The 21,702-nt window shown below is 45.4% G+C and overlaps 1 protein-coding gene across 1 annotated transcript in view; it reads right to left on the reverse strand.

The window, feature by feature from the left end:
- LOC143277359 (uncharacterized) overlaps positions 1 to 21,702 on the reverse strand; it is a 198,153-nt gene that overhangs the window by 17,037 nt on the left and 159,414 nt on the right. The window contains exons 10-18 of the mRNA XM_076582144.1: positions 11,678 to 12,011; positions 9,355 to 9,644; positions 8,128 to 8,673; positions 7,578 to 7,769; positions 5,749 to 5,931; positions 5,278 to 5,415; positions 4,040 to 4,293; positions 2,221 to 2,324; positions 532 to 795 (exon numbers count right to left, since the gene is read on the reverse strand). Coding sequence (XP_076438259.1) covers positions 532 to 795; positions 2,221 to 2,324; positions 4,040 to 4,293; positions 5,278 to 5,415; positions 5,749 to 5,931; positions 7,578 to 7,769; positions 8,128 to 8,673; positions 9,355 to 9,644; positions 11,678 to 12,011 — 2,305 coding nt within the window. The remainder of the gene's footprint in view (positions 1 to 531; positions 796 to 2,220; positions 2,325 to 4,039; positions 4,294 to 5,277; positions 5,416 to 5,748; positions 5,932 to 7,577; positions 7,770 to 8,127; positions 8,674 to 9,354; positions 9,645 to 11,677; positions 12,012 to 21,702) is intronic.

The raw sequence follows: 21,702 nt of genomic DNA on the forward strand, positions 1-21,702 counted from the left end.
GAGTTTGTGTGGAGGGCTGCTCAAAGCTCTTCATGTCTGGGGGATATTGGTTCAGGGCTGTGTGGGTGATGGGAGATGGGGTGGGGGAGGGATGTTGTGTGCGTGATGTTCTCTTCTTCTTCTTCTTCATTCGTGGGCTGCAACTCCCACGTTCACTCCAGTGGGCTTTTACATATATGACCGTTTTTACCCCACCATGTAGGCAGCCATACTCCGTTTTCAAGGGTGTGCATGCTGGGTATGTTCTTGCTTCCATAACCCACCGAACGCTGACATGGATTACAGGATATTTAACGTGTGTATTTGGTCTTGTGCTTGCTTATACACACGAAGGGGGCTCAGGCACTAGCAGGTCTGCACATACGGTGACCTGAGAGATCAGAAAAATCTCCACCCTTTACCCACCAGGCGCCGCTACCAAGATTCGAAACCAGGACCATCAGACTGAAAGCCCAACGCTTTAACCACTCAGCTATCGTGCCCACTGTGCGTGATGTGAAAGAAGACAGACACAGAGAGAGGAGGACTCACTCTGGAAGGCCTTAGGACTGGCGCGGGGTGTGCCCCCCGGCTGCTGCGCCTGCTGCAGAAGCTGCGAGGGTTGAGGGCTATGGGTCTTCACCACCGCCGCGATTTTCGGCGCCAGGCTGGGCTGCTGCTGCTGATGATGCTGTTGCTGCTGCTGCTGGTGGTGGTGATGGTGGTGTTGCTGTGGCGCGGAGGCGCTGAGGGTGAGGACAGGACTGATGGAGGTTGGGGACCGGACCTGCTGAGGATGGATCAGCACCTGTTGGCCTGTTGACCAGGGGCACAGGTAGCACAGGTCAGTGTCCATTTATAATCATAACAATCATATCAGTAATGATAATAAGGATAATAGTAATTTGGGTGCAACAGCCAAGTTGTTAAAATATTGGGACTTTCAATCTGTGGGTCCCAGGTTCGAATCTTGAAAACGGCGCCTGGTGGAGATTTTTCCGATCTCCCAGGTCAACATATGTGTAAACCTGCTGGTGTCTGAACCCCCTTCGTGTGTATACGCATGCAGAAGATCAAATACGCACGTTAAACATCCGTAAGCCACTGATGTCAGTGTTTGGTGGGTTATGGAAACAAGAACATGCCCAGCATGCACACTCCTGAAAATGGAGTATGGGTGCCCACATGGCGGGGTAAATACACAAAGACAGTCATGCACGTTAACTCACTCAGGACGACAAGTTTTCTCCCTTGCTTTTAAAAATTACAAAAAATACAAAATACTGTGTAAGAAAATGAAACTTTCAGAACTGGTTTATTACGTGTTGAGCTATTACATATAAAAAAATCAAATTTCTCATCTTATTTTTACAGTTTTGCCATATGTAGAAAATAATGCCAATTTTTCACCCTGAATCATCATACCCATGCTCGCTTTCTGCATTAAATTCGCTTTCTTCTTCTCGTCATCATCCACCTCTTCAATGTCCGACCCTTCAGTTTGTAGCATTTCAAGTACTTCGGCAAACCAAAAACATTGCCGTCACTGCCTTGTTCGCATCACAACATTTTGAGAAGAGCCCGCTTTGCTGACAGGCTGGCACGCGAGCAGACGACCGGTCAGTGACTTTGTCAGCGTGTGTGCGAGACAGGCCACACATCCCAGGCTGACCAATCATACTGTTCGATTGTGGAGTGACCCAGAATAGCGCACTCTGCTTGGCTAATCACAAAATCACGTGTACAGCGCATGATGGAATTTTACTTTCGGAGAATGCTATTCCATTCCTTCGTCCGAAACCGAATACGTTTTGTGTAGGAATGCGTGAGCATTCCTTCGTCCGGAAAGAGTTAAAGCCTACTCTTGTACATAGAGTGAACATGGGAGTTACAGCCCACGAACAAAGCAGAAGAAGAAGAATTACAATGAATAATGTGTCATACGCTGACGTTCTGTTACAATGGTGTAGACAGACTGGAACTGTTAAGGTGATCATCTGTTGAATCTGCACCTGTTGCCCTATGACGGGGGGAGGTGGGGGGGTTGGGGGGGGGGGGGAGGAGGTACCACACACACACACTCCACACACCTTGACCTACAAACACCCACACTCACAATCCCCCACCCACCCACACACCTAAACCCACAAACACCCACACATACCAAGCCCCCCCCCCCCCCCCCCCCCCCCACCTGTCACCCCCACCCCCTCCCCCCCCCAACCCCCCACAGTGACTCACCTGGCATGATGGCGTAGTGAGACACCATCTCCACCTTGTTGCTGGGAGAGGGACTGTTGGCCAGGGACACTGTCGCTGCCCCCCCTTGGGACACAAAACTCAACCTGCCCACCAACCAGCCACATAACCATACAGTAAAAATCGGATTAAAAAAAGGTAAAATCTTATTACATTAATTCCAGTAAAATATGTGATTACATTACATGTAGTGAAAAAAAAAATTTCTCATTTAATCCAGTAATATACTTGTGTAAACTATATCCAGTAAATGATGTCATCTTTTACAAAAGTAAAATTCAAGTACATAAAATCCTGTAAAATATTTTCACATTCTAATACAGTAGAAAAATAAATAAATAAGTAAATAAATACAAGTAAACATTTTGATTATATAACCCAGTCAAATACTTCATCACATTATACAATACACCCATCATCACATTACACAGTACACCCATCATCACATTACACAATACACCCATCAAAATAAATATATAATACAACTTTATAGAGTAAATTCATTTACATTAAATCCTGTCATATACTTGATTGTGTTATATCAAGTAAATATTCAAATGTAAATAGCAAAAATCTACACCTGATTTTGTTATATCAAGTAAATATCAAATGCAAACAGCAAAAATCTAATCACATCAAATCCAGTAAAATAATTGATTACATAATATCATACAAAAAGGTGTGTGTGTGTGTGGGGGGGGGGGGGGGGTTAGTAAACAATTAACAAAGAATAAAGAGTGATAACTCTCTCCATTCACAAGGTACACAACTTCAAGTCAATGCTGCTTATTCCGATTCAGCTAGCACACAGATAAACAAAAGGTACACTGGAACAAACCCAGACACTCCCTCAAAAAGGAAGCACCAGGCCTGTCCTTATACCGATCATTTGACTTCCGTAGGATAGTTACTACGTATCATTTTGTCCTATGCCTCTACTTTCCGACATTGTGCGAACGAGTGAATAAAAGTTGTCGATTCGATTCTTTAGTGGTCTGCTGTCTGTGTGTGAGGGAGGTTGACATGAGCGAGTCCTGGCTAGAACTACACACATAAAACATATCCAGATATGCCACCCCTGTCAAGAGTTTGTAGGAACAAGCGGCTTAAAACAGAGAAGTCGGCCATGGATTCCGATTGCGAGAAACGAGACGAACAAAGACCAGGGAAGCGACACAGCACCACAGATGTGTCAGCTGTAACAAAGCAGCAGCAGAAACAGAAGAAGAGTATGCACTAGTGGGTCACAGTTAAGTATGTGTAATTAAACAGAAGTTTTGACAAACTGAAAAATATCCATTTGCTGATGTGGCTCGGAGATCAAGGGTTCCTACCAAATTCAAAATAATCCTAGTTTTAAGTGACTACCCTGGCCTCATGATCTGAAGGTCTGGAGTGTCTGGATAATGTTACCACAGGAACGCTTGAGACCATGCTACAAAAATGAACTCGTCAGAACAACTTTGACACTGGCAAACATCATTACAACATGAAAACATGTGACCATGCTATGTAGCTGAATATTAACTCAGAACAATTTTGACGTTGGCGTGACGTTGGCATAACATTGAAACAAACAGCGATAGAGCATAGCAAATTATGGCGAAATAAACAAAGTGACCATGCTACGTAGCTGAAAATCAACTCAGAATAATTTTGACAGTGGCATAACACTGAAACAAACTGCGACAGAGCGTAACAAATTTCAGCGAAATGAACAAACTGCGATTGAGCGTAACAAAACACTGTGAAACTGCAGCATCTCTGCACGTGCCTTGGACGTGACACACTGGCTACGCACCTCTGATTGGTGGGTAGAATCACCCTCTGCTGCGGGTGGTGGTGGGGGTGCTGTTGCTGCTGTATGTGGGTGGTGATGGGGGACGGCTGCTGCTGCTGGATGTGGGTGGTGATGGGGGACGGCTGTTGCTGCTGGAGCTGAGCCGTCAGCGTCTGCTGAGGGTGGAGCACGGTGGGGGAGGGCAGGGGGAGGGTGGAGGTCTGGGCCACCGCCAGCGACACCACAGGCTGCGCGATGGAGCCCGAGATTTGAACCTGAGGTCGGAAGGAAGACGTCAAACAAAGCAACACCACCAACAACAAAATTCGGTTTAAGTTTAAACTTCTCTGATTTTTTTTCTTCTTTATTTTTGTCTCCTTATTCATTTATTTTGCTTAATTCATTCACTACGTGGTGGAGCCCAAGGTTTGAACCTGAGGAGGGAGGGGAAGAAGGCGTCAAACACACACACACAATAAAAGAAAATTTCAAAGTGTACTTCTATGATTTTTTTCATCTTTATTTTTGTCTCATTCGTTTATTTTGGAGTGTCTTTATGTTTTATTACATGATTCCACATTTCAGAACCCGCCGTTTGTAAATGACATGCACATTATTGACTCTCTCTCCACCATCTACGACGTTAGTCAATATACAGGGGAAAGGTTACAGGGACTGTTTTTCACACTGTAACAAAGCTTGACAGCTGCGGCCTGTTTTCCACCAACAAAACAATGACTGACCTTTGCCCCCTGACGCAGTTCAAAGTGAACCTTGCCACTGTGTTATTTTGACATGAACTGAGCATGTAACTGAGAGCGTCACATCAAAAACATCTGGTGCTGGGATCAATTTTCACACAAACTTGGCAGGGGGCAACTAATTAGTATCATCAGTCATTTCCACCCGCATCATCAATATCATCATTACTCCGTTCAACCCATATCGTTAATGTCTTCTCCTTCTTATAAAACATTTTCAATGATAACAATCAATGAATACATTCGAGGAACAGACAAAACTATCCAGCAATTATTCAATCAAACCAATACAGATGTAAATACTCAAGACATTCACGCGACTGAAGACGACCTCCAACACAGCAATCAATACCATCGTCAGTCAATACGACACAAAACAACCTCCAACACATACCAACCAATACCATCATCACTCAATACCACACAACCATCTTCGCTCCCCCACCCCCACCCCCCGACCCCCTCCACACCCTTCCAGGACAGGACGGCCACACAGACCTGCTGAGGTTGGGCCATGGCCACAACGGCCGGCGACTGAGGCATGGCCACAAACTGGGTGAGGGCCACGGCCTGTTGAGGTTGCAGGGCCTGTTGAGGTTTGCTGACGCTCAGCACCGGTTGTTGGGTCGTTAGCACCTGCACACAGACACACACACACAGTCATACACACACATACAGTCACACACACAGTCACACACACACAGTCACACACACACACACCAAACACATGCATGCACACACACACACACACACACACACACACACACACACACAAAAACCCATGCGTGCATGTGATTGATCCATGAGTGACTCAGTTTGCTGATGTTGCTGGCATCAATGTTGTTGATGGTAGTAATGATGATGATGATGATAACAAGACAACAAAAGAAAAGAACGATAAAAACAACAACATAAACATCAAGAACTTCAAGAACAACATCATCAAGAACAACAAGCAGAAAGCCATACCTTGCGAATATTGTTGGCCGGAGAGATCTGTATCTTGCCAGACACAGGCACGGGCTGTGGCGCCCCCTGTGGGTTGCCCTGACTACTGGCCACCGCCACGATGTTGGCCTGAGTTACGGCCCCTCCCGGCAGCGCCATCTGCAGGACGTTCTGCACCTTGTCGCCCTGAGGGCTGGCCTGTACCTGTGTCAGATACGACAGCATGTTGAGTGGTGTGTGGGTGTCAGCGGGTGCTGTGTTCCTTCTTTAGTTTAACGTCAGTGATGGCCTTGAGGTAACACGTTTACCTAGGAAGCGAGAGAATCTGAGCATGCTGGTTCAAATCACGGCTCAACCACCAATATTTTCTCCCCCTCCACTAGACATTGAGTGGTGGTATGGACGCTAGTCATTCGGATGAGACAATAAACTGAGGTCCCGTGTGCAGCATGCACTTAACGCACGTAAAAGAACCCATGGCAACAAATGGGTTGTTCCTGGCAAAATTCTGTAGAAAAATCCACTTCAATAGGAAAAAAAAATTTTAAAAACTGCAGGCAGGAAAAAACACAACAAAATGGGTGGCGCTGTAGTGTAGCGACACGGTCTCCCTGGGGAGAGCAGCCTGAATTTTACACAGAGAAATCTGTTGTGACAAAAAGAAATACAAATACAAATATCAGTGTGTCAGATAAGTCGGCATGTTGAGTGGTGTGTGGGTGTGTTGTTGTGGGTGTGTGTTTGTGCAAGGGTGCGTGTTCGTGGGCGTATGTTTGTGTGTGGGTATGTGTGTGTGTGTGGTGGAGGGGGGGGGGGACAGGGTGTAAATGTGTACGTGCATATGCGTCCATGTGCAGTATCAGTATCAGAATGAGTAGTTCAAGGAGGCATCACTGTGTTCGGTCAAATCCATATACGCTATACCGCATCTGCCAAGCAGATGCCTGACTAGTAGTGTAACCCAACGCGCTTAGTCAGGCCTTGAGAAAAATAAAATAAAATAAATAAGTAAATAAGTAAAATAAAATAAATAAATAAATTAAATTAAATAAATAAAAAAATAATAGATAAATACATAAAGATACTACTACTACTAATAATAATGCTAACAACAACACCACAATAATAACTATTAGAATGTACTCTTTGGCTGCTGTGACATACTTCAAACAGTAAACACACGACACTCCAAACACAAACACACACACACACACACACACACAGAGAAACACCACCAATCCGCCCACAAACACAAACACCCACCCACATACAAACACACATCCTTGTACAAACACCCACCTACAACAACACACACACACCAAACACAAACACACACACCTGCCCACACACACACAAACTCACACCCACAAAAATCCCCACATACATACACACACCCACACACAAACATATGCCCACACACACACACGCATCCTCACATAAACACCCACACACAACACACACACACATCCACACACACACACACACACAACACACACGCATCCTCACACAAACACCCACACAGAACACACACACACCCACACACAACACACACCCACACACACACTCAAAACACACACACTCAAAACACACCCACTCAAAACACCCACACACAAACACCCCCACACAACATACACCCCCACACAACACACAAACACCCAACACACCCACACACAACACACCCCCACTCACACACACCCACACACAACACATACACACAAATACCCACACACATCCATACACCCACAAACACACACCCATACACAAACACCCACACACAACACACATCCACACACAAACACCCACCCACACCCACCCCCTCCCCACACCCACTCCCCCCTCCCCTCCCCCACCTGCACGGAAGGCAGCACAGAGGGCAGAATGTAGCGCACATGGGTGGGCTGCTGGGAAGGAGCGATGTTGAGGGTCTGTGTCGGCGGGGGTGGTCCCCCCTGTTTCTGAGGGGGCAGCGCAGGGTTGGCCTTGAAGACAGTCACCACCTGGGCTGGCTGGGCAGTCACTGCCGCTGCCGGAATCGTCTGTACCTGGGGGACACAGGTGTGGGCCTGTCAGGTGTGTGTGAGGGGGTGTGGGGGGTGTGGGGTGTACGGGTGTGGGTGTGTGTGGGGGAGTCTCTGTGTGTGTGTGTGTGTGTGTGTGTGTGTGTGTGTGTGTGTGTGTGTGTGTGTGTGTGTGCGTGCATGTGCGTGTTCACTGAAAAGAAAAACACATGACTTTTTGTAAGCCCTGCAATAAAATAAACTAAAGATTTTTTTTTTAAATGATGTCATTTTACCCTCCCCCCCCCACCCCACCCCAAAAATCCACATGAACCAAAGCACCACCGCCAATCACTTCCCACAAGCCACACCCCCCCCTACTCTGACCCCTCCCACTCATTACCTTATTGGTGTGGTTGGTGTTGGAGGGCGGGGCGATGTTCCGGATGGTGGTCATGAACCCTTGGGAGTTAACCGTGGGGTGCACGCTCGTGTTGCTCCCACCACCACCTCCACCACCGCCCCCGCCCCCTCCCCCCTTGGGGCTTGGCTGTGCGACAGCCGACAGCCCTGATGCGTTCACCAGCGTCATGCTTCCGTACTGGCTCCCGGGCTGAAGAACGATCGTCCCCACGCTCGGAGCTTGCGGGTTGGGCAAGATGGCCGCCGGCTGAACGCTGATGGACGACATTGATGCTGCTCGTCCCCCTTTGGTGGCCGCCGTGGGGATGACGACGCTGCCGCCGCCGGAGTTGATGGGCTTGGAGGCGATGGGGATGGGGGTGGAGATGGGTTTGGTGGTGGTGGCGAAGGTGGGCGTGACGGGGGTCGGGGGCGTGGTGTGGCCCGCCTGGTGCGTGTGGCTGTGCGGGGGTGCCGGTGCGGCCAGGATCTGGACCAGGGTGGTGGCCATGGGCTTGCCCAGGATGTGGCCCTGCTGCACCGTCACCTGGCGTTCCAGGGAGAGAGGGGGTTGAGAGAAGGTTCCTGGGTTCAAACCTAACACTTGTCTTTTTTACATGTCTGCTCATTTCCATCGCACAGTTTATACTTAACTATCAGTCAACCAGTCAGTCAGCCAATCAGTTAGTCAAACAGCCTTTCAACCAGTCAGTCAACCATTCAGCCAGTGAACCAACTTACTGGTCAACCGAATGACCAACCAACAGCGTTCCCACACCAACCAACCAACCAACCTTCCACCAGTATTGTTGATATTTCTTTGTTGCATCGAATTTTGTGCTCATACAATAACTTTCCATCTGCATTGTTATTGTCGTGGTTGCCGTCAATTCTGGTACTCACCACTAAATGAATACCCTTTATAAACTCTGGCTTGTGCTCAAAGTTTCAGTGTTTACTGCTGCATTCATGGCATTGTCATTGAACAAATTTGTTTAAACCAACCATCCTTGAACCAACACAATGTGTTATCAAAACCAACCATCCTTGAACGAACACAATGTGTTATTTAAACCAACCATCCCTGAATGAACACAATGTGTTATTTAAACCAACCCTCCTTGAACGAACATGATGTGTTATCAAAACCAACCATCCTTGAACGAACACAATGTGTCATTTAAACCAACCATCCTTGAACGAACACAATGCATTAAAAGCAACCAACCTGCTGCTGCCCCGAGGTCAAGGCCAAAGGTTGCTGCAGGGACGACGGTTTCTGGGCACCGCTGCGTCCCTTGGAGAACTTGCCGAACATGTGACCCCCGTTGGCATTGCTGCGACCAAGCTGCGTCTGCGTGTCAGAGGCCACAATCAGCTGCTGCTGGTCCTGGGTCATGGTGATGTTGTGGATGGTCATGTGACCAACCTTCATCGTCGCCGGCTGCTGCTGAACGCACACGCGGTTCCCGTTGGGGGTTGTGGTGGTGGTGGCAGCGATGGAGACAGGGTGTGCGCCTGCTACGATGTAAACAAAGAGAGCGGTGTGTGATGGGAAGGGTGGGGGGTTTTCAAGCGCAGAACTGGGAGTGTAAAAATAGCGCGGTCTGAACACTGCTGCAAGCAAAGAAGACCTTGCATACTGAAATTCTATTCTAAAACTTGTCAACTGATGTATTGAGTGTTCCACAAAGTGTAATTTGTAACCTCCATCCTCCCTCAGTTAGGTAACACACCTTCACTGACAAGCGTACCTGTCAACCGTAGACAAGGAGTTAAAGAAGCAGCACGCTAATCCACAGCAGTGAAGGGGTTAACCAAATTCACAGGCATGTTAAAATTTTGCGAACGTACTGGACTACAGAAATGACAAGTTGAGGATTCACAGGTCAGAATATTTCCATGACGTGAAATACCATGAAGATCACAGATGTTTTAGTTCTGTTTAACACCTGACTGCTGACTTGGTGAGGTGTGAAATACTAACTGGACATTTATCAGCCCTTTCCTCACTGCACAAAGCGTTTGTGTGTGAAATACTAACTGGACATTTATCAGCCCTTTCCTCACTGCACAAAGCGTTTGTGTGTGAAATACTAACTGGACATTTATCAGCCCTTTCCTCACTGCACAAAGCGTTTGTGTGTGAAATACTAACTGGACATTTATCAGCCCTTTCCTCACTGCACAAAGCGTTTGTGTGTGAAATACTAACTGGACATTTATCAGTCCTTGCACAAAGCGTTTGTGTGTGAAATACTAACTGGACATTTATCAGTCCTTACACAAAGCGTTTTTGTGTGAAATACTAACTGGACATTTATCAGCCCTTTCCTCACTGCACAAAGCGTTTTTGTGTGAAATACTAACTGGACATTTATCAGTCCTAACACAAAGCGTTTTTGTGTGAAATACTAACTGGACATTTATCAGTCCTTGCACAAAGCGTTTGTGTGTGAAATACTAACTGGACATTTATCAGTCCTTGCACAAAGCGTTTGTGTGTGAAATACTAACTGGACATTTATCAGTCCTTGCACAAAGCATTTTTGTGTGAAATACTAACTGGACATTTATCAGTCCTTACCTCACTGCACAAAGCGTTTGTGTGTGAAATATTAACTGACATTTATCAGTCCTTACACAAAGCGTTTCTGTGTGAAATACTAACTGGACATTTATCAGCTGTTTTCTCACTGCACAAAGCGTTTCTGTGTGAAATGAAATAAAGCGTAGCAAAAAAACTACCAGAATGGGGTGGTGAGTACACTATTTTTTCATGCTACACATGTACGATAGTTTTTACCCCGCCATGCAGGCAGCCATACTCCATTCTCAGAATGCACACTAGTCTTTCAAACTGTATACATGTGTGACCATTCCCCCCTAAACCCCTTCTATAAAGGCAGCCACACTCCATTTTCAGGGGGTATGCTATTCTTTCAAAATACACATGTTTAACTGTTTTTACCCTGCCATATAGGCAGCCAAATTCTGTTTTCAGGTACACTGCTCTTTCAAGCTATACATGTACAAACTGTACATGTAAGACTTATCACTCCACCGTATATGTAGTCAAACACCATTTTCAAGGGGGGATACACTATTCTTTCATGGTGTACATGTATGAACACTTTTACCCCACCATGTAGGCAGCCATACTCCAGTATCGGAGGCTGCACTAGTCTTTCAAGCTGTACATGTATGAATGTTTTCATCCGTCATCTAGGCAGCCATACTCCATTTTCAGGGGCTACACTACTCTTTAAACCTGTACATGTACAACATTTTTTACCCTGCCATGTAGGCAACCATACAACATTTTCAGGGGCTACACTTCTCTTTCAACCTGTGCATGTACGACCATTTTTACCCCGCCATGTAGGCAGCCATACACCATCTTCAGGGAAAGTGTGGGTGAGGGGGCGGGGCAGGGTGGTGAGAGGGGGAAACACTACTCTTTCAAGCTACATACGTACGACCATTTTCATCCCACCATGCAGGCAGCCATACACCATGTTCAGGGGGGCTACACTACTCTGTCAACCCACCAGCCAGAGCTGCCGGGACGGACGACGTGGAGAACGACATGGGACGGAACTCCAGTTTCTCCTCCGTCGGCCCGTGACGCACCACGTTCTCCTCCGAGCCCCCCCGCGCCGCGTCCTTCACCTTGGCACGGAACATGCCGCCCTTGGGCTGGAAGCTCGACCCTGTGCTGGAGGGTCGCGGCACCTCCGAGGGGTCAACCACTGCTTCCTTCACGGCTGCCGACAGCGAGGGCACCTTGGGGGCGGAGCTATCGGAGGCCAGAGGGTGGGAGATGGTGTTGTGGGGGGGGCGACGGACAGGCTGTGGACGGCAAGGGATGTCCACGAGGGAGGCCTGGAGGCACACAGAGAGAAGGAATCGTGTTGTAGGCTTCATACACAAAGTTTTATAATATATATACTTTTTACCTTTAAAACCTTGTTAAGGCTGAATATTTCAACCTTCAAAACCCAGTTAAGGACAAATATTTCAACCTGCTGGAGAGAGACAGACAGACAGACACACAGACAGACACACAGAGAGAAGGAATCATGTTATGGGTTTCATACACAATCACAACATTTTTTTTTTTAATTAAAAAAAGAAACACCTTTAGTTCAAATTAAAACCCACTTAAGCTAAACATTTATATCATAGTACTGTTGGGCTTCATACACAACTATAGAACTTTAAAACCCTGTTAAGGCCAAATATTTACACCTTTAAAACCCTATCTAAGCCAAATATTTCAACCTTTAAAACCTGTTATGGCCAAATGTTTTAACATTTAAAACTGTTTAAAAGGGCCAAATATTTACACCTTTAAAACCCTAAGTCATATATTTAAACCTTTAAAACGTCATTTGGACCTATCATTTCAACCTTTAAAACCTGTTAAGGCCACATATTTCAAACTATAAAACCATGTATAGACCAAATATTTAAACTACAGCAGAGGGGAACCATAGAGAGGAAAGGAGTCATTCAGTTGGAATTCATACACAATCACATTTTTATTCTATTTTCTTTTCTACACCTTTAAAATAGTTCATCTACAGCACTGGGAACCTGGGCCACTTTGCATGGGTGATCTTAACAATGCTAAGTTTGCTGTCTAAGTCGATGAACTGTGTGTTAGGAAAAAAAAAATTTAACACAAATAAGTATTCACTGTGTCCGTCGGTCGACAATGAGCTCAATCGCCCAGTCGGGCCAAGTTGTTTTGTGACCTGTTGTGATTCATCATCAGACACAAAACGAGAGTGCCAAAGAATCGATAGACAGACAGAAAATACAAAAAAAGCTTAGCCGTATGCAGAGCACAGGAGCAGGAGTCATCTTGACTGCCGGAAAAAGAGGGCGCTAGTCAGGGATGCACAGGGGAGGTAACCAACTTCAGGAGGTTATCGGCCGTAGCTACTTTCGTTTTCTCCGCATAGGTGGGTAGTAGTTTGCACAGGACAGGAATCAGACCCCTGCCGGAGTCTGCACTAGTGGGTCACAGTTAAGTATGTGTAATTTTTAAAAAATTTAACACAAAGCAAACTGTTTCATGACCAGTCTAGGTGGCATGATCTGCTTCGTTGTCCCACATCTATGGGTTTAGTGCTACCTTGGGAAAAGGCACTGAGAAAACTCTGCACTATTTACACTGCTTAGGCAACCAAGACCTGGACTGAAGGCAAAGTAGTTTGGTTAATGGTTAACTCTCTCCATACGAACGGCGAAAGGGACGACGTTAACAGCGTTTCACCCCAACTACCATCATCAACATATTGCAAGAGGAAGGCTCTTATACTGAAGAGGTGAATGTTGACAAAGAATACCACAATTCTGACGACGGAAGCTAAAGGCTGGGTCATTCAGACACCCACTGGACATCCGAGGGGTCTGTATAGAGGAGAAGAGAGGACTGGCCGTACTGAGTGAGTTAAGGTTTAAAAGTCCCATTGAGTTATACAGCCATGTGGGCAGTGAATTCATGTCCACTGTGTCCAGGGCTCGGCGTAAGTAGGTAGGGCGTAGTCCTCTCCTTCTGTCTTATCAACCTTCCTCAACCAAAGTCAGTTCATTGTTTACTGTCTACACACTGTCACCCATAAAAAATCAAACGAAACTCAGTCTTTGCCATGTGGACACCTAAGTGATGGCCTAGAGGTAACGCGTCCACCTATGAAGCGAGAGAATCTGAGCACTCTGGTTCGAATCACGACTCAGCTGCCGATACTTTCTCCCCCTCCACTAGACCCTGAGTGGTGGTCTGGACTCTAGTCATTCGGATGAGATGATAAACCGAGGCCCCATGTGCAGCATGCACTTAGTGCACATAAAAGAACCCACGGCAACAAAAGGGTTGTTCCTGGCAAAATTCTGTAGAAAAATACACTCTGATAGCAAAAACAAATAAAACTGCACACAGGAAAAAAAAAATACAAAAAAAATGGGTCGCGCTGTAGTGTAGCGACGTGCTCTCCCTGGAGAAATCTGTTGCGATAAAAAGAAATACAAATACAAATGCAAAAACCAACAAGTGAAAAATGGAGACTGGTGAACTTCAAACCCTAACCGTTTTCATCACTGGTGAAAATCGTTGCTGAGGAAACGCCTTGTTTTCGATGAGGTTTTCTTCCGTCTCACTGTCCGTCACGCTGTCCGAGACGTGTTCCTTACAGTTCAGGTCAATGCCTCCTGTCTCGCTGGTGTCTGCAACACAAAAATGCTGCTGTCAAACTCCACACAATTCTATTCTATTCAATCTTATTCTATTCTAATGGTGTGCTGGGCTCAACACTCATTTCATATCAGAAACTAACACAAGCTTACAGTTGGGCCAACAGCAAAGTGAGACCCGTATCATCAATGGTTTCTCCATTGCAATGGAAACTCAATTTTACAGCTTTGTCTTTTTGAGATGGACTATGACTCTCAAATGAGATGGCAAGATTGTAGATGGCTCTTGGTGCTGCAGCCTTGGGGGCTAGTTGGCCTTTGGGAACCATCACAACACCGACTGTCCTAAAAGCCCATTTGACCGAGAGTGGGGATGTAACTTGGGAAAGACACTCTCCACTTTAATCAAATTCCAGCCCAGATAGTCGGGACAGCAGCTACCTCCTCTACTGTTCTAGCAGACAGTCAGACACGACTGACTACGACACAGTGGAGTGATGGCCTAGAGGTAACGCGTCCGCCTAGTAAGTTAGAGAATCTGAGCACACCGGTTCGAATTCTGGCACAGTAACCAGTATTTTCTCCCCTTCCACTTGACCTTGAATGGTGGTCTGGACGCTAGTCACTCGGACAAGATGCTAAACCGAGGTCCCAAGTGCAGCATGCACTTAGCGCACATAAAAGAACTCACAGCACAAAAGGGTTGTCCCTGGCAACATTCTGTAGAAAAATCCACTTTGACAGGAAAACAAATACAAAAAAATACTGCATGCAGGAAAAAATACAAAAAAAATCGGGTGGCGCTCTCAGTGTAGCGACATGCTCTCCCTGGGGAAAGCAGCCCGAATTTCATACACAGAAACATGTTGTGACAAAAAAGAGTAATACAATAATGCAGTAGTTGGAACAGCAACTGCCTCCTCTGCTGTTCTAATGGCAACAGTCGGACACAACTATCATACATACTGTACTACAATCAAATCCTATCCCAGATAGTCAGAACAGCAACTGCCTTCTGTGCTGTTCTAATGGCAACAGTCGGACACAACTATCGTACATACTGTACTACAATCAAATCCTATCCCAGATAGTCGGAAAAGCAGCTGCCTTCTGTGCTGTACACGCAGACACAGTCAAACCCAACCAACTATCGTATCTACCTTCATCCTCACAGATGACCATCTTCTCGTTGTCACTATCGTCCTCGTCGTCCTTGGAGCGCGACGTACGGTAAGCCTGGTGCGACAAGGGCTGCGGTTTGATGATGCCGCCAGACGTCAGGAGGTCGCGACCCGTGGTGGAGGTGGCGGAAGGCGGCAGCGTCTGCGAGGCCGGGGGGAGAGTGGAGGGGGGCGGGGGAAGGCAACTGTCGGATGCCAGCCTCTCTCGCGTCAGAGGCTGCAAAAAATTTTTTTTTTAAATTATAACAATAAAAATAGGTCTTTTAAAAATTCCGTTACAAGGGCTTGCGAATGTAGTGGCCACAGAGCTAGAACAGGAAAAATCTGATTCCTCTCCTTTATTGGAGGAACTACACCACTTGATAGTCAACCAACAACTTGTATTGTATTGTACTGTATTGTATCATATTGTACTGTATCGTATTGTATTGTATTGTATTGTATTGTACTGTATCGTATTGTATTGTATTGTATTGTACTGTATTGTATTGTATTGCATTGCACTGTATTGTATTGTACTATACTGTATAGTATTGTACTGTACTATGTTGTATTGTATCATATTGCGCTGTATTGTACTGTATTGTAGTGTAGTGTAGTGTAGTGTAGTGTAGTGTAGTGTAGTGTAGTGTAGTGTAGTGTAGTGTACTGTATTGTATTGTACTGTACTGTACTGTATTGTATTGTACTGTACTGTACTGTACTGTATTGTATTGTATTGTATTGTACTGTATTGTATTGTATTGTATTGTACTGTACTGTACTGTATTGTACTGTATTGTATTGTATTGTATTGTACTGTATTGTATTGTACTGTACTGTATTGTACTGTATTGTATTGTATTGTATTGTACTGTACTGTATTGTATTGTATTGTACTGTATTGTACTGTATTGTATTGTATTGTACTGTATTGTATTGTACTGTACTGTATTGTATTGTATTGTATTGTATTGTATTGTACTGTACTGTATTGTATTGTATTGTATTGTATTGTACTGTACTGTATTGTATTGTATCATACTGCACTGTATTGTATTGTATCATACTGCACTGTATTGTACTGTATTGTATTCTTTATATTTCAGTGTTTTTGTATTGTACTGTGACAGGCACAGCACAGCCACAGTGCAAAGAGAGAAACGTGTGAGCAATGGCTTCTCCACTGCAACGGGAATCCACTTACAGCTTAGTCTTCTGTCAATCACCACATCCACTTACAGCTTAGTCTTCTGTCAATCACCACATCCACTTACAGCTTAGTCTTCTGTCAATCACCACATCCACTTACAGCTTAGTCTTCTGTCAATCACCACATCCACTTACAGCTTAGTCTTCTGTCAATCACCACATCCACTTACAGCTTAGTCTTCTGTCAATCACCACATCCACTTACAGCTTAGTCTTCTGTCAATCACCAGGACTCTACAAGGCACAACAGCTCTGGCACTGAGTGCTCAAGCCGTGGGGCTAGCTGGTCTTTGGGAACCATCCCAACACCGACTGTTCTAAAACCCTCATGGCCAACAGAGTCGGGATGTAACTTGGGCAAGACACTCTCCACAACAGTCAAATTCCAACCCAGATCATCAGAACAGCAGTTGCCTCCTCTGCTGTTCTGATAGTCACAGTCAGACAAGAACCGACTATCCTACACGGCGACTCACCTGGGTGAGACTGGCAGGGTCACGCTTGAGAAACGCCTTGGTGGGCACGAAGGCGCTTCCTTCGTCCTCGCGGGGGAACGCCGACAGGCTGTGGGGTCGCATCCCCGACAAGGGCAGAGGGTCGTCAAAGAGCGGCTCGTCCACGCTCCGTTGCTTCGCCAGGTGAGGGCTGTCCCGTTTCTCTGCAAAGCGGGGAACATGGCGCTGGTGTGAAAGTCGTGCTTTGTTCACAAAGTCAAGTTCTTTATTCAAAAGGGAACAGATAAGCAAAGAGCATGTTTGTTTTTTTTCATATCTACGCCTCACCCCTAAAGAAGTTTCAGTTTCAGTTTCTCAAGGAGGCGTCACTGCAGTCGGACAAATCCATGTACATGAAGAGGGACAGAAGTAGAAGAAGCAAACAGTGAACAAAAGGACAGAAAAATCAAAACACAGGCATCACAACAATCGATTTCCCTTCTTCCCTGTCTTACCACCCTCCACCGCTATACCGCCAGTAACAGAGCCACAGAAAAACACATGACAGCAAATAAAAAGAACACACCACAACACACCCCAACACACACACACACACACACACACACACACACACACCGCACACACACACACACACACACACACACACACACCGCGCACACACACACACACACACACACACACACACACACACACACACACACACACACACACACACCGCACACACACACACACACACACACACACAGATGGAAGAAAGGTAAAAGGAGAGCATGGGAGAAAACTACAACCAACATCAAAAAACGTAACTATTCAATCAAAAGCATAAGCATGTACTGTGCTGTATTTCAATGATATAGTGGTTCTGTCAAGCTGACAACAAAATCACTCTCTAAATCTATATTCCCCTTGACAAAGGCTGATAGGGCCCACCAATGAAATGGGGAGCATAAAAACAAAGTGGACTTTTACATATATGAAGAGAGACAGAGACAGACAGATAGAAAGACATCTCTCTCTCTCTCTCTCTCTCTCTCTCTCTCTCTATATATATATATATATATATATATATATATACCTGCATTGAGAAATATAACCTCCTGTGCAAGGGACAAGAAAGAAAAAAAAATGTCAAAAAAATTACCGGGGGTGTCAGATTCCATGGGGGTGTCTGTGGAACTGAGGCGGCTGTCTCGCTGCTGTTTGAGGGTGGAGGCAATGGTGGAGGATCGCTTCCGGTCCTTGGAGCACCACTTCCAGTCTGGGTGCGCCTTGAAGTGCGCCTCCTTCACCTGCACCAGGGGCACAACATTAAATTCACAGTAAATTGATAAATTGGTATGGATACTGACATGGAACCTATTCTTGCAGTCTGAGTGTGCCTTAACTCATTCCGGACAATGGAACGCTATAGCGTCCCTGAAGTATGGTAGCATTCCCGATGACGGAATGCTATAGCGGTTTCGACAATTATAAATTTTTCCACGTTTTCCTCATGGGGTAGCATAACAATCGCAGCTACACCGGGCATTGCGAACGTCTCTAGGGTCGAATGGAAATTTTCTTCATGAGATTCCGTAACAACACACTCCACAGCGAGCCAGCGAGTTCAGGACCCCACATGACGAGCTAATCTGCATACGTATCGAAAATCAGGCGATACAAGCGGAAATTTTTGGAGCAAACTAGATCACGACAGCGGCTTTTACCGCTGTTGAAGTTACTGAAATGCTTCAAACTGAAAGTTTCGACATCAACGAGGATGATGAAGACGTTGAATAAAGTATCTGCAGTGAAGAAAGCTACCAGCAAGAAGGTACTGATTGTGATTCAGCTTCTGAGGGCTGTGAAGAGGGAAGGGGGTGGGCGTTCACACGACGTGAGGAGAGGGGTCAGTGGGTCAAGTAGTCAAGTACAGTGAGTTTTATCCAGTTACTTTATGTTTTGTATTTTTTGTGATTTTTTTCCTAACCCTAACAAATGGGTCATCTGTAGGGAAAAGCAAGGGAGAGAACTATTCGTCCGGAGTGAGTTAAAGCGACTGCGTGCCTCTTTAACATGCACCAGGTAGAGAAAATTAAATTCATAATAAACAGATAAGATTGATATGGATACTTATAGTAAACAGATAGACTGATATGAATACTTATACAGAGCCTAACCTCGTAATCTGGGTGTGCCTTGAAATGCGCCTCTTTCAACTGCGCCAGGCGGAGAAAATTAAATTCACCATATAAAATGATCAACTGGTATGGATACTTATACAGAACCTATTCTCGCATAGTACAGCTGCTTCTGTTTGGGTTCCAGTGAGTACTACCACTCAACACAACACAGCACAACACAGCACAACGCAACGCAACGCAACGCAACACAACCACAACACAACACCACACAACACCACAAAGCCGAACAAACAATGCGTTACCTTAGAATCAAGGTCATAATGGAGCTGCTTCTGTCTGGATTCTAGTGAGTACCACCACTTGACATAACACAGCCCAACACAACACAAACCAACACAACGAGTCAACTAACAACACGTCACCTTGGAGGCAAGGTCATAGTACAGCTGCTTCTGTTTGGGTTCCAGAGCGTACCACCACTCGCCCAGAATCTTGCTGACTGTGCGGTTGTCCTGGTTGGGGTGGCGCTGGTGGACCATGGCTCGGTGCCGCTTGCTGAAGATCATGAAGGCGTTCATGGGACGACGGATGTGGTCCTTGTCCTTCTGTGTAGTGAGCGACACACAACACGGTACACGTTTATGTCAGGCGCACACATGTAATGTTGATCATAATGTGTAGCAATGATATGAATCATGGGATGGCCGACGTTGTCTTTTTCCTTACGTGAAGAGTGGCCCACAACATGGTACACGTTTATTTCTGGTACACGTGTAATACTGCTAACATTGTGTTGTAATAATATGAATAGGCATTCATAGGATGGCTAATGTAGTCTTCGTCCTTCTGCGTAGATCATAAAATAACAGACATTATGATTAATGATGATGATGACGATGACAATGACAATGATGATAATAATATTAATGACTCTAATAATACTAATACTCACAGCAGATAACTTTCTAGTTTAATAGGAAACTGACTAACCTTCTCCCCTTGAACGAGTTTGAAGTGAACAAGACCACTGTGTTGTTTTGACACAAAACAGAATCGTGTGACTGAGAGCATCAAGTCCATATTTGGTATTGTGGCGTGTTTTTCACACAGAAACTTCACGGTGAAAGAGTTAAACCAAGAATACTGTTATCCTTGTGACGTGTGATACGTATGCTAAGTGTTCTGTTGTTCGTGATGATTTTGTGTGTGTATAATTATATGAAAGCTTGTGTGTTTGGCTGGCTGTCTTTGATTTTGATGTCTTAATGCATACTTCAAACATCAGTTTTTACACTGTACAGCGTAACTGAGCATGTTTTACAAGGAAAGGCGCTTTATGAATTAAATCATAACAATCATCTTCTTCTTCTTCTTCTTCTGCGTTCGTGGGCTGCAACTCCCACGTTCACTCATATGTACACGAGTGGGCTTTTACGTGTATGACCGTTTTTACTCCGCCATGTAGGCAGCCATACTCCGTTTTTGGGAGTGTGCATGCTGGGTATGTTCTTGTTTCTATAACCCTCCGAACGCTGACATGGATTACAGGGTCTTTAACGTGCGTATTTGATCTTCTGCTTGCGTATACACATGAAAGGGGTTCAGGCACTAGCAGGTCTGCACATATGTTGACCTGGGAGATCGGAAAAATCTCCACCCTTTACCCACCAGGCGCCGTTACCGAGATTCGAACCCGGGACCCTCAGATTGAAAGTCCAACGCTTTAACCACTCAGCTATTGCGCCCGTCATAACAATTATCAATATTATTATCTTTACTATTACTATCATTATCATCCCATATGTACACGCGAACACACTAACCTTTCTCATCGCCTTATTCTCCTCTTTATCCTTCAGCGCACTGAGGGACTGTGAGCGTCTTTTTACCGGGGCCTTCGACACTTTTTTCGGCGGTGGCTCCGCTGCCGGCTCAAACACATCGTCATCGTCGGGGTCGTAGTTGTCGTCTTCCAGCCGAAGACCTGCAAAAAACGAGGAACTACTCACAAACCAGTTTTACTCCCACTGCATGTGACTCGGTCGTTATCTGGCACTGCTTTGTGAAGCTGTTTCTCACACAAACACACCTTGATTCCGTCTGTTCTGTGGTTTTTTGGACAATATTCTGCTGTTGTTTACAAAACCATGAGTACATATTTCTTGCACAAACTTACCTACATCAGGTTTATTTTGTGTGGTTTTTTTCTGATTCATTTTTATGTGGGGGGGCTGGGGGGGAGGGGAGTGGGGGGGGGGGAGTGCATGTGTTTGTGTCAGTGTGTGTGTACAAACATGTGTGTGTCTGTGTGTATAAAATAATAATAGATAAATAAAAATAATAATAACAATAGTAATCATAATAACAATAACAATAATAACTGTAATAAAGATTTAAAACTGAACAAATATGTGTGGCTAAACCT

Source organism: Babylonia areolata, chromosome 34, assembly GCF_041734735.1.
Source record: "Babylonia areolata isolate BAREFJ2019XMU chromosome 34, ASM4173473v1, whole genome shotgun sequence".
Taxonomy (NCBI): Eukaryota; Metazoa; Mollusca; class Gastropoda; order Neogastropoda; family Buccinidae; genus Babylonia; species Babylonia areolata.